This window comes from Thamnophis elegans, chromosome 2, assembly GCF_009769535.1.
Source record: "Thamnophis elegans isolate rThaEle1 chromosome 2, rThaEle1.pri, whole genome shotgun sequence".
NCBI classification, from domain to species: domain Eukaryota; kingdom Metazoa; phylum Chordata; class Lepidosauria; order Squamata; family Colubridae; genus Thamnophis; species Thamnophis elegans.
Window position 1 is genome coordinate 166,630,304 of NC_045542.1, and position 18,028 is coordinate 166,648,331.

General features: G+C 43.1%; 1 protein-coding gene across 1 annotated transcript; it reads right to left on the reverse strand.

The window, feature by feature from the left end:
* Nucleotides 1-1,349: 1,349 nt before the first annotated feature.
* On the reverse strand, nt 1,350-3,214 carry LOC116502544 (zinc finger protein 70-like). Its single transcript, XM_032208424.1, has 4 exons — nt 3,124-3,214; nt 2,536-2,917; nt 1,948-2,173; nt 1,350-1,379 (listed from the first exon to the last, which is right to left on the reverse strand). Exons 1-4 carry the CDS (start codon nt 3,134-3,136, stop codon nt 1,350-1,352), a joined length of 651 nt encoding a protein of 216 aa, XP_032064315.1. The 5' UTR covers nt 3,137-3,214.
* Nucleotides 3,215-18,028: the final 14,814 nt, after the last annotated feature.

Here is an 18,028-nt window from a genome sequence, read left to right on the forward strand (position 1 = left end):
CCTAATTGGAATTTACGCCCCCAATGAAAAACAAGATGAATTTTACAAAAAACTACACAAAAAAGTTTTGGAACTAGACTATGCTGATATTTGTATGATGGGAGACTTTAATGGCATTGTGAATCAAAATATGGACTATAAAACACATAAAACAAAAAAATTAAATAGGAAGCCTCTGCCGAAATCTTTTTTTAGGATGACAGATGAACTAAATCTAAAAGATATATGGAGAGAAAGAAATGCTAAAAAAGAACAATATACCTTCTACTCAAATAGACATTCTTCATTCTCTAGAATAGATATGACATGGGTCTCAGCGGAGTTGAGCTCCAACATAAAAGAAATTGAGATTGGAGCAAGTACCTGGGCGGACCACAATCCAATTTTAACTAAATGGAAAGGCCAAAGGGCAAGATCTAGATGGACACTAAATAACACTATATTGAAAGAAAAAGAGTTTGTACAAAAAATGGAAAAAGAGCTAGTCCTTTTCCTTAAAGAAAATAGGAAAGAAGATACGTCGTTGCAGAATCTCTGGGATACAATGAAGGCTGTTATCAGAGGTTTGACAATAGACTACACAAGGAAGAGAAACTCAAAGAAAAGACAAATGCATAAAGCTCTAGACAATGACTATAAAATACTTGAAAGAGATCTACAGAGAGCACCAAAAAAAAAAGATGTTAAAATAAAAATGGGCATAATTAAACACAAAATGGACCTATTAGAAAAGGAAGAACTGGCACAAAAAATTAGAGGTGCCAAACAGAATTATTTTGAAAATGCGAACAAGCCAGGCAGGTGGTTGGCATATAAGATGAAAAAAGAGAGAGAAACAAAGAAAATACTTCAACTAAGAGATAAACAAGGAGAAATTCAGTATGGAAATACCGAAAAAAAAAATATTATACAAGACTACTACGTTAAACTCTATGAACAAGAGAAGGTGGAGGAGGGACGAGTCAAAAAGTATCTACAAGATGCCAATCTCCCCCAGGTACCAGATGAAACTAGAACAATGTTAGAAAGTAAAATAACAATGATGGAGCTAACAGAGGCACTTAAAAAACAAAATAATGGGAAAGCTCCAGGACCAGATGGCCTACCTGTGGAATTCTACAGAACATTTGAAGAAATATTGACCCTCCCACTCCTACAAGTCATGAATGAAGTGATGTCTGAGAGCCAAATACCGAAGTCATGGTCAGAAGCGTATATCACACTACTACCCAAGGAAGAGACGGATTTAACACAAATCAAAAATTATAGACCAATTTCCTTATTAAATTCAGACTACCAGCTATTTGCATCTATACTAGCTGAGAGACTTAAAAAATACTTAAATGGCTTTATTCATCCAGATCAAAATGGCTTTTTACCTAAAAGACAAATTAAAGACAATATGAGAATGATTTTGAATACCTTGGAATACTATGAGGCCCACCCAGAAAAACAACTGGCACTGATGTTCTGCTGCTTTTTTCACGCTTCTGATGGGCCGCTTATGCTTGTAGCCGAATGAGAAGAAAGACACCGGACAAATCCTTCTTGTGATAAGCTCTGGCCCCGAGCAATGCCCGGGAGGCTTTTTTATTAGTCCCAAACAAAGGAAAGGTGTATACAAAATTACATCAACAGGCACATGACTAAATAATCCAATAATAATAATGCTGCGTGGCAAAAAGCTTCGTCTCTGGGCAAAAGAGTGAAGTGAAAAGGGGGTTGCTTCTTCCCTGGGCAGGAGAAGAGAGATAAGGAATAAGGAGGGGGGAGTGGAGGAAAGCAAGCAGCTCGCATTCCTGCCTTTGAAATGCTAACTGCTAGATAGAAGCTGGTACAGAAAGGCGCGCTAATTAATAGGAAGACTTACGTATTGCTAACAAGAATGTTTTTGTTAGCATCCATCTCTGGGCCTGTGTTTTCCAGACAGCCTTAGCCGTCCTATACACAGAAGTGGTAATGGATCTCAACAATGTTCCTCGATGCGCAGAAGGCCTTGGATAATGTGAATTGGTGAGTAAGGGCACTGGAGGTCCTGAAGCATTTCCCACATTCTGTGCATTTATACAGCTTCTCTCTGGTATGGATCCTCTTATGTAAATTGAAGTTGCCTTTTTGTGCAAAGCTCTTTTCGCACACTGTGCAATGATATGGCTTTCCCCCTGTATGGATCCTATTATGGTAAGTGAGGTCACTTGCAGAGCGGAAGCTCTTCCCACATTCCAGGCATTTACATGACTTATTCCCAGTGGGGCTCTTTTTCTGGGAATTTTCTGCTCCAAGTAAACATCATTCTACCCTCCCTGCATTTGTGCAACTTCTCCTCTTTGTGGATGCTTTGGTGGGAAGTAAGGGAGGCTCTGCTTTCGAAGGACTTTCCCCTATTAATCCATTGATGCTGCTTCGTCTCTTCGTGGACCCTCTTGTGTGAACTCAGATGATTTTTCTGCCTGAAGGTCCTTCCACAATCCAGACATTTGTGTGGATCCTCTGCTTTGTGAGTCTTTTTATGCAATGTAAGAGAGCGGCTTGTACCGAAACCTTCTGCACACTCCGTACATTTGTACATTTCCTTCTTGTATTCTTTCATGTAAAGGAGGAGGAAGGCTCCTTCTGGAGTGCTGCCTGCTTTCATCTTGTTTCTCTCCAGAAAGGCTTTCACAACAGTCACATAATTCCGATCCATCTCGAAGTGTTTTCCCACACCTTGGACACACTTCTTTTTCTTGGCAATCATCTGTGTTCAATAAGACATTGGTATCTGCACAAGGTAAACCAGAGCAATTCTCCAGCTCAACCATTAACAGGTTTTCCTCACAACTTTGCTTTCCATCCATCTTTTCTGCAACTTCCTTTTTCTCTTTTGGGAAAGCTACTACTGCCTCTTGGCCAGAATCCGCCATCTCCCATCCATCACCTGCTTGCAACAGAAAAAAGAAAAAAAGGTGAAGACAAACTTAGGTGTAAAGGGGATCAAGCACCATTGCTCTATTTGAATATTTATCAATATTCTTCCAAACTCCCATTTGCCCAAAACATTGCGCTATGCTTGTTATTAAGTTGATATAAGATTTGACCTTTGGCTACTACTGTAAATATAAATATCTTAAGAGAATCCCTTACCTAAGGAGGCCATGTTCCTCTTGTTTCCAGCATGACCTCTTGGTATAAGGCTTTTTGCTTAGAATCCAACAGGGCCCACTCTTCCACGGAGAAAAACACAGCTACACCCTCAAGCGCTACAAATTCCTGACACAGGGAGAAGGAAAAAATACCACGTATTCCATGAATATTCCTAACAATGAACACTTCAATGAATTACATGCAAGTGGTTCCCATCTTCAAAAAAGGAAAAAAAATAGATCCAGGAAACTACAGACCTATCAGCCTGACATCAATACCAGGAAAGATTTTGGAAAAGATAATCATGCAACGAATTAGCAAACACCTAGAAGTAAATAAAGTAATAGCCAAAAGCCAACATGGGTTTGTCAAAAACAGATCATACCAGACTAATCTTATTGCGTTCTTTGACAAAGTGACAAAATTAGTGGACCAGAGAAATGCCGTCGATTAATCTACTTGGACTTCAGCAAGGCGTTTGATAAAGTAGACCATAACCTACTACTAGACAAAGTAGAAAAATGTGGGTTAGACAGCATCACCACCAGATGGATTCATAACTGGCTGACCAACCACACTCAACGTGTAGTCCTCAATGGAACTGCATCTATGTGGAGGGAGGTATGCAGTGGAGTACCCCAAGGCTCTGTTTTAGGCCCAGTACTCTTCAACATCTTCATTAATGATCTGGATGAGGGGATAAATAGGGAACTCATCAAATTTGCAGATGACACCAAGCTGGCAGGAATAGCCAACACTCCAGAAGATAGGCTTAAGATACAGAAGGATTTTGACAAACTTGAACATTGGACACTATGTAATAAAATGAAATTCAATGGTGAAAAAAGGTAAGGTTTTACATTTGGGCAAGAAAAACAAAAGGCACAGGTACAGTATACGTGGTACCTTGCTCAATAGTAGTAACTGTGAGAGGGATCTTGGAATCCTAGTGGACTACCATTTAAATATGAGCCAGCAATATGCAGCAGCTGCCAAAAAGCCAACAAAGTTCTAGGCTGCATAAACAGAGGGATAGAATAAAGATCATGTGAAGTGTTAATACCACTCTGTAAGGCCTTGGTAAGGCCACACTTGGAATACTGCATTCAGTTTTGGTCACCACGATGTAGAAAAGATGTGGAGACTCTAGAAAGAGTGCAGAGAAGAGCAACAAAATGATTAGGGGACTGGAGACTAATCTCCACTACAAAGACCTGAGGTTCTGGGAGATGAAGACAAGGCCATGGGAATGTCTAGGAGTGAAAAAAACAGCAAAGGAATAATTTGCTATCAAGCATCCTAAGGATATTCTTGAGCATGAAGTGCAGAAGGCTGATTTTAGCCTATTTCTAGGCTAACTAGGGAACCCCTTTATGTGAGTCCGTTGCAGCCACAGCAAGAATACATAGAAGTTCACCCTAGGTGAGGAGGGGAAAATGGAAAGGTGAGGAAGGATTGGATTCAGAGGCAGCTCTCTCAGCCATGAATTGAACAATGAAAACGAATTCAGGGATGGAAGAAACGAGGGCAAAGAGATTAAAGGGCATCAGAAGGAGCCTTTTACCCGATGCTCTCTCCGGAGGAGGCTCGTCCAGAGCAACTCCCCGAAACAACAGCACCTGGGAAGGATCGCGCCCTTTTCTCCCCGCCGATTTCCCAGCCATTGAACACCAAGCCTCCTGGATCTGAAACAGTCCAAGAGAAAAGTGACGGGAAACGATCAGGAAGGGCCAGTCAAATAAATCATCATCACCATCATCTCCCCAAGGAGAAAATGGGGACTGCAGGAGCGATCGTAGCAGAGCCCCAATGAGCTGCATTGAAGGGTCTCCTGTCCGAGCATTTCTCAGGAAGGAAGAAAGGAAAGAAGGAAGGAAGGAGCTTTTTACCTGGCTCTCTTCCTCGCCCGAATTCCGCTTCCCAAGATATGCACACAGGAAAGGATCCGCGATCGCCGCCAGCCACACTTCCTTCCTTCCCGGCCAGGCACGTGGATCTCTCTCCCCGGAACGACCTCAGGCAGGAATTGGGAGATCCCAAGCTGCAAGCTCTTATAGCTCATCCATTATTGTTGTTGTTGTTGTTTATTAATCTCCCCAAGGAGAAAGTTGGTGACTGCAGGAGCCATTTGAGCAGCAGCCAAGAAGCTGCATTGAAGGTCTCCTGTCCAAGCATTTCCACAGATGTGAAGAAGGAAGGAGGGAGGGAGGGAGCTTCTTAACTGGCGCCCTCAGGGAAGCGCGGCTCTGTTCCTCGTTCCAAGAGATGCGCGCAGGAAAAGATCCGCTTTCCTCGCAGCCCCGCGGGCTAAGCTTCCTTCCTTCCCGGCCACTCACGTGGATCCCCGGAACCATCCCAGCCAAAAGTTTCCAGAGCCTAACCTGGAAACGCTTATACCTGCTCCTCTCTCCGTCCAGCTCCTCTTATTCTCTAAAGGGCCGAGAGCTTCATCCAGTCCTTCATCCATCCAAGCAGGATCCCCCTGCTTGCTCCTCCCAGCCCCCGGCCTGGGATGGTGAGCTGGGGAGCGAATCCATTGCTTCTTTGCCTGAGGCAGCCAGAGAAACGGGGGGGGGGGGAGGGAGGGGACGAAGCCCAGGGAGGGGAAGTGGGGAGGGGATCGCCCTTTAAAACAGAGTTGGGAGGACCTTGGAGGTCTTCAAGTCCAACCCCGAGTCAGCCAGAGAAACGGAAGAAAGAGAGGGGATGAACCCCAGTTATTGGAGAAGGGAAGGTGGCTGCCTTATTCACTGATCCTAACAGGGCAGTATTCAACTTCCAGCATATCTCCTAAAATGACTAAGAATTGTTGGAAGAAATGTCCTTCTGGGTTCAGTTCCAAGTAGGGAAGAAACACTGGAAACATGGAGGCTGCTTGGAAAGATGGTTTAGTGGTGAACAGGGTCACATGGCTTGAGATGCCGAGGAAAAAGGTGATCACATGCTTCAAGATGTTGCCTGAAGAAGAAAGAGATGCTGAAAGACCCCCTTTGAGCTTTAAATCTGTGCTTGTATTCTGATTGGTTGTCAGGCTGATTGGTGCCATGGGGCCATACAGGAGCAGCTCTATAACCTGTGCTTTGAGTCCAAGTTTGGTTGAGCATTACCACTTCCCAGGTGCCCTATGGTGAGATGGGTAAAGGGCTAATACTATCATGCCTTAATCTCACCATTCTGGAGCGGAAGAGGGGAGAACTTTGTTATGTAGAATAGACAAGCTTGGGCATTTTAATGGCCCATTGACACAAGTGGGGGCTACAATCTCCACCTCAACATTTTCAATTTTCTCATCTCCCTTTAGAGCAGTGGTTCCCAAAGTGGGCAGAACCGCCCCCTGAGGGGCGGTGGGATGACTTAGGGGGGCGCTAAGATGCAAGGGGGGGCGGCAGGGGGGCGCTAAGAGGCAAAGGAGGTGGCAGAGGAGTACTGGAGATGGCCCCCTTGCAGGGCGCAATTCTGCCTGGAGCTCTGTTAGCCGCCAGTCATCTGAGCACTTCCAGCAGGGTGAAATTCAGTCTAACGTTCCAAAGACTGGAATGATTTTTCGCTTGCTTGCTTGGTCAGGAGGCATACGAGCATGTCAGGCTGGGGGGGGGGGACAAAGGGGGGCAGAGAAAGAAGCAAAGAGCCTTTTGCCTGCATTTCTCCTCTGATGTGTGCTGTGCATGGAGAAGAGATGCGGGAGTGAACGGGGCTGTCCTTGGGCCTGCATTGCAGGGATTGGGAATTGGAGTCCGATGTCACTGCACAAGAGCACTCACCTGCCTCTCTCGCGCTTTTATAAATGGCTTTACTTCTGACTCCCTTTCTGACACAGGGAGAGGGGAAAAAACACAACATACTCCATCAATATTCCTAACAATGAACACTTCAATGAACTACTTGAAACTCCTCTTCTTGATGACCATATTCAACCTGCAGAGTTTCCAAGCAGGGCAAATTTGCATCATTTCTGGAGAACCTTTCCAAAAACATAAAGTGCAAAGAGCCTCTCTGGCTAGAGATACATCTCTAGGTAATGCATTATTGGTTTGGCCAATTCCACAGGAGCAGCAACCCCATATTCCTTTGCTTTCTGCTGATGAGCTAGAGCTTGAATGTGTTGGGCCAATCCAACTTTGAGTTAATTTTACCCAATGCAACGAGCCAAAGAATCGTGCCAAGTCAAGGAAAGTGGGGTTCAACATTTCATTCCTGTATAAAAGTAAACCTTGGGTTTTACTTTTGATTTTGGAGTTTCATGTGCAGTATTAGTAGTGCTTTATAAAGCCTTATTAAGGCCACATCTGAAGTACTGCATGCAGTTTTGGTCACCATGTTACAAAAAGATGTGGAGATTTTGGAAAAAGTGCAGAGATGAGAAACTAAGATAATTAAAAACCTGGAGAGTAAAACATGAAGAACGGTTGCAGGAATTGGGTATGGCCGGTCTAGAGAAAAGAAGGACTAGGGGTGACATGATAGCCGAGTTTCAGTATTTGAAGGTTGCAACAATAGAGGAGGTCAACCTGGAAGGCACCGGAAGAAGAAACAATGAATAGAAGCTGATCAAGGAGAGAAGCAAGCTGGAATTAAGGAGAGACTTCCTGACAGTGAGAACAACTAACCTAATGCACGGGTATCAAACTCGTGGTGTCCAGTTGCTAACACATAACGTTTGATGATGCTTTTTCACTTCATGGAGCAGGAGTGGGCGTGGACTCAATGTGACACATGCAGGCCACCAGTTTGACACCCTTGAACTAATGGAATGGGTAGCCTTCAGAAGTTGTGGGTGCTCCTCCATCACTGGAGTTTTTTAAGAAAAGACTGGATAGCCAATTGCCTGAAATAGTACAGGATCTCCTGCTTGAACAGGGGGTTAGACTAGAGGACCTCCAAGGTCCCTTCTAGTTCTATTCTGATTGGTTTGATTGATTGATTGATTGATTGATTGATTGATTGATTGATTGGCTCAAAATCCACATTGAGCACACCTTCAGCAAGCTCTTTTATCCCATAAAGCCACAGTACGGTGCAAAAGTCTTAGGTCACCTCCCCCTTGTTGTTTTAGCAAAGCTTTCACAACCATTCCATAATTTTCAATCTTGAATACCATGTCTTGAATATCCAATGTTTGTTTGTTGTTTTCCCTTTGAGAGTGCCACTGATACAAAAGTAAGATTTTATGTCTGTCAATTTCTGTGTCCTTTGGCATTTTGACTGGAATGATATGGAACGTTGGTCTTATTGGGAAGCTGCCAATGAATTACATTCATACAACATGTCTCTGTACAAGATGTCAAGCTCAAGCATAGGAGACAAAGAAGAAGCCCCCCGCCCAAAAGAGTGCAGGAATCCTACACTCAGGAGTCCCTGAGCCACAACACAGAGTTGATAATTATTTCACAATGGCAGCTAAACAATCTTTGTGATCCCCTGGCTTAAAACACATCACCATGAGACGACCTCAGGGAAGCAGTCCTCCGAAGGATTTAGCAGTAGTTTTGTAACTGTTTGAAGCCACAACGGCACTGAAAAAAGTTCCTTGTGGCTGTTTTTCACATTTATGACCATTGCAGCATCCACTACGAGACCAAAATTCAACCACTTGTCCACTGAATCATATTCATGACGGTTGCAGTGTCCCGGGTCTATGGGAATCCCTTTTTGATATCTTCTGACAAACAAAGTCAACGGGGGAAGCCAGTTTTGCATAATAACCGCATTACTAACTTAACAACTATGGTGATTCATTTAATAACTGCGGCAAGAAAAGTCTTAAAATGAAGCAAAACCCATTTAACAAATCTCGCTTTTAGCAACAGGCATTTTGCACTCAGTTGTGGTTATTTGATGAGACTATCCAGGAGTCCCAGGCCAATCATTCAAATGATGCAAATCACACTGAAGGAATAAGCAGAGTGAAGTACCAATCACTGTTGAGTGCTCAAGTGTGTCTTGCACAAACCTGGTATAAAAGATAGACAACAGCCATTTTTGCATGAAATAGTAGGGCACATACAGGTAGTAGCAATGACAGCATGCAGGGTTCCAGTCTATTTAGTTTTAGAGGAGCAAAGTGGAGGGAGGTCATACTAAATATTTGCCATGTTACCCTCAGAAAGCTGTTTCTGAATTTTTGAATACTGCAGGCAACTGAATTTTCTGGTTGTATTCCAATGAGAGAGAGTCAGATATAACTGTACATGGTCATCCCACTCTTGCTACAACCACCACCTAATGTGGACCAGAAGGTTTTGCACACAATTGTACATTTTAGAATTTGCTCATCTTTTGCAACTTTTTCCCATTTTACTGAAGGTCTGCGCAGGTTAAACTAATATTCCGTAAGAAGTATGGGGAACTGTGCATTGAATTAACTGAGCTCTCTGGGTGTGCTTTTTAACCCGATAATGTAACAAAATAACAGATAATAATCAGTTCATTTAAGTACCAGTACTTTGCAGCCACAGCAACAATACATAGAAGCTGCTAACATTGGGTGAGAGGAAAACTAAAAAGGGTGGAAGGACCAGGGATTGGATTCAGAGGCAGATGATCTCAGCCATGAATTTACACATTAAAGTACCACAGAGCTGGTTGTTTTACAGTATATGGCACAGTAAGGAAAGTACCAAGGTAGCCATGCCTACATCCTGTTGCAATGTATTTTTAGCAAGCTTGCTATGGTTTCCATATCACTCTTTCCCACACGTGTCCTTTATTTCAGTTATTTCAGAATACAGAATAACAGAGGTCTTCTAACCTCTATACCACAGGTATCAAACTCGCAGTGTCACATGACCTTTCACATTTTTCCCCTTCACGGAGCTGCGTTGGGTGTGGCCTACGTGTGACACATCTGTCCCATTGGCTGCCAGTTTTCTATACCATTTCAGACAAATGGTTGTCCAATCTCTTCTTAAAAACCTCCAGTGGTGGAACAGACACAACTTCTGGAGGCAAGTCCTTCCTCTGTTTCATTGTTCTCACTGTCAGGAAATTTCTCCTCAGTTCTAGGTTGCTTTTCTCCTCGATTAGTCGGTTGCTAGAAGTAAAAAACGACTTGATAGCATTTAATCAGTGGAAACTTGTTGCAAACGCCTTAGGTAGAAACTGGAGAAGGATTTTTTTCTGCCTCCTATCTGAAGATGGTGCTCAATCAGGCAACACCTGTGCCTAGAAAGCGGATAATACCTGTGGTTGAGCTTAAAGGGGTTAAAACCATCGAGTACTGTGTTGCTAGAAAGGTTGGAAAGCGACGGGAAGCGTAGAAGAAAGAAAGTCCAGTTGCCTTTTGAAAAAAGCACCTTTGGGACAGCTGAACTTCCTCTTCCGGATCACTCATGGGAGGAGAGTGGTGTGCAGAGCGGTTTTTTTTGCTCTTCTCATGATCGAAGCAGCAGCTGGAAGGTGAGTCCGGGAGTAAGTCGGGCTGTTTGGTTTCCTCCACGGCCTGGAAGCAAAGAAGCAACTGGGCTGAAGCATCTCAGCTGCTGCTGCAGGTTCCTTCCCTCCCCAAATTTAAGTCCACTGGTGCTGCACGCTGTGAAACTGGTGGCTGCAATTTTCCTTCTGATGGGAAGATTGAAAAAGTCTCCTTCCAGTGAAGGTTGATTCTTCGGGAATGGCTTCCCCCCAGAGGTTGTGGGTGCTCCCATCACTGGAGGGTTTGTGACAGAGCTGGGAGGGACCTTGTGGGTCTTCTATTCCGACGCCCTGATCAAGCAGGAGGCCCAATATCATTTCAGACAAACGTCTCTGTTTAAAAGCCACCAATGATGGAGCATCCACAACTTCTGAAGGGAAACCTTCCACTGGTTCACTGTTCTTAGTGTCAGGAAATTTCTCCTTAGTTCTAGGCTGCTTCTCTCCTTGATGAGTGTCCATGCAGGTCCTTGTCCTGCCTCCAGGGGCTTTGGAGAATAGGATGACACCCCTCCCTCTTTTGTGGCAACTCCTCAAGTATTGGAAGATAGCTATCATGTCACCCCTAGTTTCCCACAGTCCTTGCATTGTTTTCTCTTTTTTATCCATGAAATTTTGCTTAGGCTCTGAATTTGTTAAAATCAGCTCTTCTAAAGTTTAAGACACTTGTTGGGTTATATTCTATTGCTTGTGTTTGCATTATATTGAATTCCAGTAAGATGTGGTCACTCGCCCAAGATTCCGACAACTTCAACTCCTTCTATCGCTTCCCTATTAGTAAGAATTAGATCGAGTATAGTTTTTCCACTAGTTCACCCCTCTATCTTTGGGATGACAAAGTTGTCAGCTAAGTTGGTTACGATCTATTCAATCTTCTGCTTGCTGTACACTTTGTCTCCCAGTTGATATCAGGGTAGCTAAAGTCTTCCATTATATCTTGATGTTGCCCTCTTGATATAGTTTGCAATCCACATGTGTATTGAAAATGACAGATGAATAACATTTACAAGTTTTTTAACTTCCAGGTCTTGCCAATAAGTATGATATTTCCTGTCTCATCCATGTATTAATCGGATTCAATTGTGCTTAATCCAGCACTTTCTAGAAAATAGCTATTGGCATCTTCATTGCACAGGTAATCCTCACCACTTCCTTCCTGAGCCTTCAAAGTTACTATGGCACACTAGAAGCAGATGTGCACCTGGTCCACAAAATTTGTGGTAATCCTAGCACTTGTTCCATGACCGCACTTCAGTAGTGACTCTGGTTTTGAAGGTGCAGGAAAAGGAATTGCACCAATTTGGGTTCTGCCGATAGTTGCACATTTATGATGGCAGCGGCATCCCACACTCATGATCCCCAGTTGTGACCTTCCCAGCTAGCTTCTGACAAGCAAAATCAGTGGATATACTGGCAGGAAGTTGCAAGTCACAGTCATATGAAATTGTCTTTAACAACCCACAGTAATTAGCTTAGCAACTACAGAGAAACAGATATAAGTTGGCACTGTCATGTGACAAGATGCTTAATGATTGAGCTGCTTAGTGATGCAAATATCAGTTCCAATTGCGGGAGGTTAAGTGAGGACTACTTGAACAAGGATGTCACCAGAGGGGTTGTAGACAGTATTTTCTGCCCTTATGCAGCTGAGGATTTCCATGAACAAAAGTGGTGTATGCTTCTTCTTCTTTCACCTCATCTCTAACCATTTTATAAACAATTAAAGTTACACTTTTCTTTGCATCTACAGATGACCAGGATGGCAATAAGAGCACTTTGGACTAGTGTAAATAACAATCAGTGGTAAAAAGGGAAGAAAATCAAGCCAGAAATCAAAATATTTTCCATTTCCTGCAGAAAACCATACAAATCTGCTCTTCCTCCAGCAGCTGACAAAAGAGAGAAAATTGAGAAAGAATAAGCAGATTATGGAGAACTCAAGGATAAATTGAATGAGAGGTGAACGTAGATTTTATATCATTCAGCAAAAGAGGGATATATGTGGAAGTCCGTGGGGAGGAAGGCAGACAGTAATGCAGGCCTCTCTATGTGAGGAAGAAGACGACTTAAATGAAAGCACCACTAAACAAGACATTGTCCATAATTTTGACCTCCCCAAGTATATCAGCTGTGGAAAAGCTCCATAGATTTGCCTATTGTGTGAAAAGCACAGATTGCAAATCACAACTGATTATGTACTAGACGGGCCAGAAAGGAGAAAATCCATACAAATTACCCGATTGTGGCAAAAACTATGGTCACAACAGCTCCCTTGTGGTTCATGGAAGTATCACCACACAAGAGGGAAGTGCTCCCAATGTAAATGTTTTAGTGAGCATGGCAACATGGTGCTACATTAGATAACTCACAGGAGGGAGAAAACTTATGACTGCAGATTGTGAGAAAGTTACATTAGAAATTCTCAGGTCTTGAGACACTAAAGGATACACACACAGGAATAAAACCATTTGGACATCCTTTCTGTGGGAAAAGTTTCAGTGAGAATTCCACTCTGGTGAAACACCCAAGGACTCTCACAAAAGTGAAACCCTTTGAATGTCATGATTGTGATAAAAAATTTAGTCACAATTTTAGTCTGGTGACACATCAGTAGATTGACTCCAGGGAGAAACTGTATGAGTATCCAGATTGTTGGAAAAACAACATTAGAAATTTCCATCTGAAAAGACACCAGACAACTCTCACAGAAGAAAAACCCTTTGAATGTCCTGATTATGGGAAAGTCACAATTCCAGCCTGGTGATACATCAGAAGACTCACATAGGAGATAAATGCTTTGAATGTCCTGATTATTGGAAAACTTTCAGTTATGATTCCAATTTGTGAAACACTAGAGGAAACCATAAAGGAGAAAAACCCATTCAATGTCCTGCGTGTGGGAGAAGTTTCAATAGTAATTCCCACCTGGTAATACAGCAGAGGATTCACTCCATGGAGAAACCTTATAAGTGTGGAGATTGTGGGAAAAGTTTCATTAGAAATTCCCACCTCCTGAGACACAAGACCACACACACAGAAGAGAAACTCTTTGAATGTCCGGACTGTGGGAAGAGATTGAGTGATAATTCCAGCCTCGTCAAACACCAAAAGACTCACACAGGACAGAAACCTTTTGAATGTACTATCTGTGGGAAAAGCTTTAGCAAAAATTTCAGTCTGGTGACACACCAGAGGACTCACACAGGAGAGAAACCCTTTGAATGTCCTGACTGTGGGAAATGTTTCAGTTGGAATTCCAATCTGGTAAGACACCAGAGGACTCATACAGGAGAGAAACCCTTTGAATGTCCGCTTTGTGGGAAAAGTTTTAGTGATAATTACAGCCTGGTGACACACCAGAGGACTCACACAGGAGAGGAACCCATTGAATGTCCTATCTGTGGGAAAAGTTTTTACAAAAATTTCAATCTTGTGACACACCAGAGGACTCACACAGGAGAGAAACCCTTTGAATGTCCTATCTGTGGGAAAAGCTTTTGTCAGAATTCCGATCTGGTGAGACACCAGAGGACTCACACAAGAGAGAAACCCTTCAAATGTCCTGATTGTGGAAAAGGTTTTAGTCAGAGTATCAGCCTACGGAAACACCAGATGACTCACACAGGAGAGAAACCCTTTGAATGTCCTATCTGTGAGAAAACCTTTAATCAGAATTCCAATCTGGTGACACACCAAATGACTCACACAGGAGAGAAACCCTTTGAATGTCCTATTTGTGGGAAAACCTTTAATAAGAATTGCAATCTGGTGAGACACCAGAGGACTCACACATGAGAGAAACCCTTTGAATGTCTTTCCTGTAGGAAAGGTTTTTGTGATCATTCCAGCCTGGTGAAACACCAGAGGACTCACAGGTGAGAAACCATTTGAATGTCATATCTGTGGGAAAAGCTTTAGTGATAATTCTAATCAAGTGAGACACCAGGACTCACACAGGAGAGAAACCCTTCGAATGTCCTGATTGTGGGAAAGGTTTTAGTCTGAGTTCCAGCCTATGGACACACCAGAGGACTCACACAGGAGAGAAACCCTTTGAATGTCCTGATTGTGGGGGAGTTTTCAGTCAGAATTTCAATCTGGTGGCACACCAGAGGACTCGCACCGTGTAGAAATCTTTGAATTGTTGAGTCTGCGATCATTACTTCAAGCATAAATCATCCCTTATTGCACACAAGGTAATTCATATGAGGAAAGATAGATGAGTGTAGAGAATGCTTGAATTTCATTTGTGATCTCCCAGTATACATGAGAAATTGATTGTTTTAATTTTGGCCTGATTAATTTTGCTCAAACATTTCTCATGATTAAATTTGTAAGTGGAGTTAAAAGGAAAAGGAAAAATGGCTAACTACTAGTTTCTGGTTATCAGCAAAACTTTTGGATATTTCCTTTTCCAAAAGTAGAGGAATTCCTCAAAAAGGAATTGTGGGTGGAGCTTTTGTCTGCTGATTATGGAATTCCCACATGTGGAGTTTCAGTCTTCTACCTTGATTTCACCTGATTTTCAGCCCCAGAATTCCACAGCCCGCATATAAGCAGTTCTCAAGATATAACTATTATGGGCTTTGAATTAAGGTTGCAGGTTGCAATGGCTCTTAAGTGAAATTGCTTTCCTTAACTACCCGAATCCCCCTGCTCTCCCTGATGCAGCCATTAATCAAATGTTTGAGTCGCTAAGAGAACACAGTCTACTCAGAGCTGGGAAAAACTCCTTGGAGGCCTAGTGCAGGGCTAGGCCTGCCTGCCGTAGGAATCTCTAGGCCACCCCCACCCTCCAAGACATCCTTTTGCTTTGTTTCCTAACCCTTGAGTCTCCTTGGCCCTTCACTCTCTTCCCCAGGGTCCCACCCCACCCGACCTCACACTCTCCTCCTTACCTTTGAAGATCTCTGAACCTCATATTGGGGAGGGAGGGAAGGACATATATCAATGATGGCTAACGTTTTTTGGATTGCGTATCCAATGTGGGAGGAGGGCAGTGGGGTTGTGCATGGGCACGGCCACACCCATAATGCTATGCATGTGACCCCAGCACGCATGTGTGTGTGACTAGTGCTTCCCCCCCATTAACCATACCACTTTGAAGCAGAAGAAAACTTCTGAACTAGGAAATATTTAATATCTAACTATTTAAAAGGTCTGAGCGGGGAAATATTTAAGCCCTCCATTTAAAAGTACCCATATATGAAGTTCAGAAGAAAAACTACTTCTACGCAGTACAGATAGTCCTTGACTTTCAACATTTCATTTAGTGACCATTCAGTTACAACTGCAATTTACAAAAAGTGAGTTATGACCGTTTTTTGCATTTACGACTGTTCAAGCATCCCCATGGTCACGTGATCAAAATTCAGACACTTGGGAACTGACTCACATTTATGACCGTTGTAGTGTGCTGGGGTCATGTGATCACCTCTTGTGACCTTCTGACAAGTAACGTCAACGGGAAAAACTAGATTCACCCGTGTTGCTAATTTAACAACTGTGGTTATTCACTTAACTGTGGCAAGGTCACAAAATGGAGCAGATTGCACTAAACGTGACTGACTTAACAACAAAATTTTTGGCCTCAATTGTTGTAAGTTGAGGACTACCTGTACAAACTATTTCTCCTATAGTAAAACAGTTTCAAGCCTATCGGAGCATGCTTGAAGTCTGCAGAAAGAAGGTTCCTGGCGTTTTCCCCATTTCCTCCTCAAGAATTTTTCTTGCCTTCGTGTTGAAAGAAGGAAGGAGATTCTTCTGGACTCAAAAGGCACTTTTGGTTTTTCCTTATCTTTCCTGCTGCAGCCGCCTTACCAGACGTGCCCACGCCTCACACATTGGGATTGTAAGCAACAACTTTATTGTGTAGAAAAAGTAACACAAGGAAATCTCTCTGAAAGTCTTTGTACCCCAGTAACGTCCACTGAAGGGCTTTTACACAGCATTTGCCACACAGTTTACAAGTCAGAGTCAGAAAGAATTTTCTCATCTCCCTTTTAGAGCATTGGTTCCCAAAGTGGGCGGTGGGATGACTTAGGGGGGCGCTAAGAGGCAAAGGAGGTGGCAGTGGAGTGCTGGAGATGCCCCACTTTGCTGCCTGGGGCTCTGTTGGCCGCCAGTCATCTGAGCACTTCCAGCAGGGATGAAATTCAGTCTAAGACTGGAACGATTTTACGCTCGCTCGCTCGCTCAGGAGGTATACGAGCATGTCAGGCTGGGGGGGGGGCAAAGGGGGGCAGAGAAAAAAAGAGAAGAACCTTTTGCCTGCATTTCTTTTACTTCTGACTCCCTTTCCGGGACTACACTGCGAGCCACCTCCGCAAGGATTGCATTGCATCGCAGTGCGCATGTGCAACGGAGCCAACCCCTCCCCCAATCCCTCTTGTACCCACTCCACATGGATGCACCACTCTCGCCTGCCTCTACCCCTCCCACCTTAGAAATGCAACACAGGTAAACATCCGGTGGGGGGGGGAGAGAGAAGCTAGCCCCCCTCTTCCTCCTCGACCTCGCTCCATTCGTAGAAGTGGCCTTAAAAAGCGAGGAGCGAGAGGAAGGGTACTTGGGGGGATTTCTCAAACTTTGAGTTACAAATTAATCTAATTGAACACTGAAATATAGGGGAGATTGTGGAAAAGGGATAAGCATTTCCAACATATTTAAAAGGTAAATTAAAAATTGGTTTAATTACCGTCTAAAGTTGGTTATTGTCACATACAGGAAAAAACAAAGCAAAACAAAATTATGATAGAACAACGACCCATATTAGAAGAAAATGCTGTCCAAATGTTCCAGTATTCCAAACAAGATGTTTTATAACCAAATGGAGTCAAAACACTGCAGTTTTTTTTTTAATAAAGTGCCCTTCCTATCTTGATATTTATGCACAGTGAGACCTTTGTCACAGATAAACCTGGATAATGGAATCACTCTTATGTTGTGTGAGTATACATGAGCTGCAAGACTTGTATCTTGCCATAGTATCATCTACAGTTCCATAAGTACTACTAGGATTTTGACCAGCTGCTGGGCACCAATATATTGAGGAATACGGAAAGACTGATCACGTGGGGCAGTCTAATGAGCATTTTTGAAATGGCAGATACCACAGAACAAAGTCTTCTTCCTTCTCTACCCCCACCCCAACCTGTTATTTTGAAAAAAAAAAGGCAGCAGTGTGTGTGTGAATGATCAGGCATGCACTGCATTACACAGAATTTACTGAACAGTGAAGTAGTTACTAAATTTTACTGAGTTTACTACGTTACTAAGGTTCTTGAAAAATGACTATCAGACTTTGAGAACCTGGTATCACTGGATCATGTTCAACAATTGTGTTGAATTAACATTAACTAAAAAGGTTTTTAAATTGGATTTTGAATAAATGTGCAATTAATTGTTACAGTTTTGAATTTTACTGTTACTATCTTCCTTCCGTCGTACAAACCGCCCGGTCACATGATCCCCAGCCATGCCCACCAAGCCACAC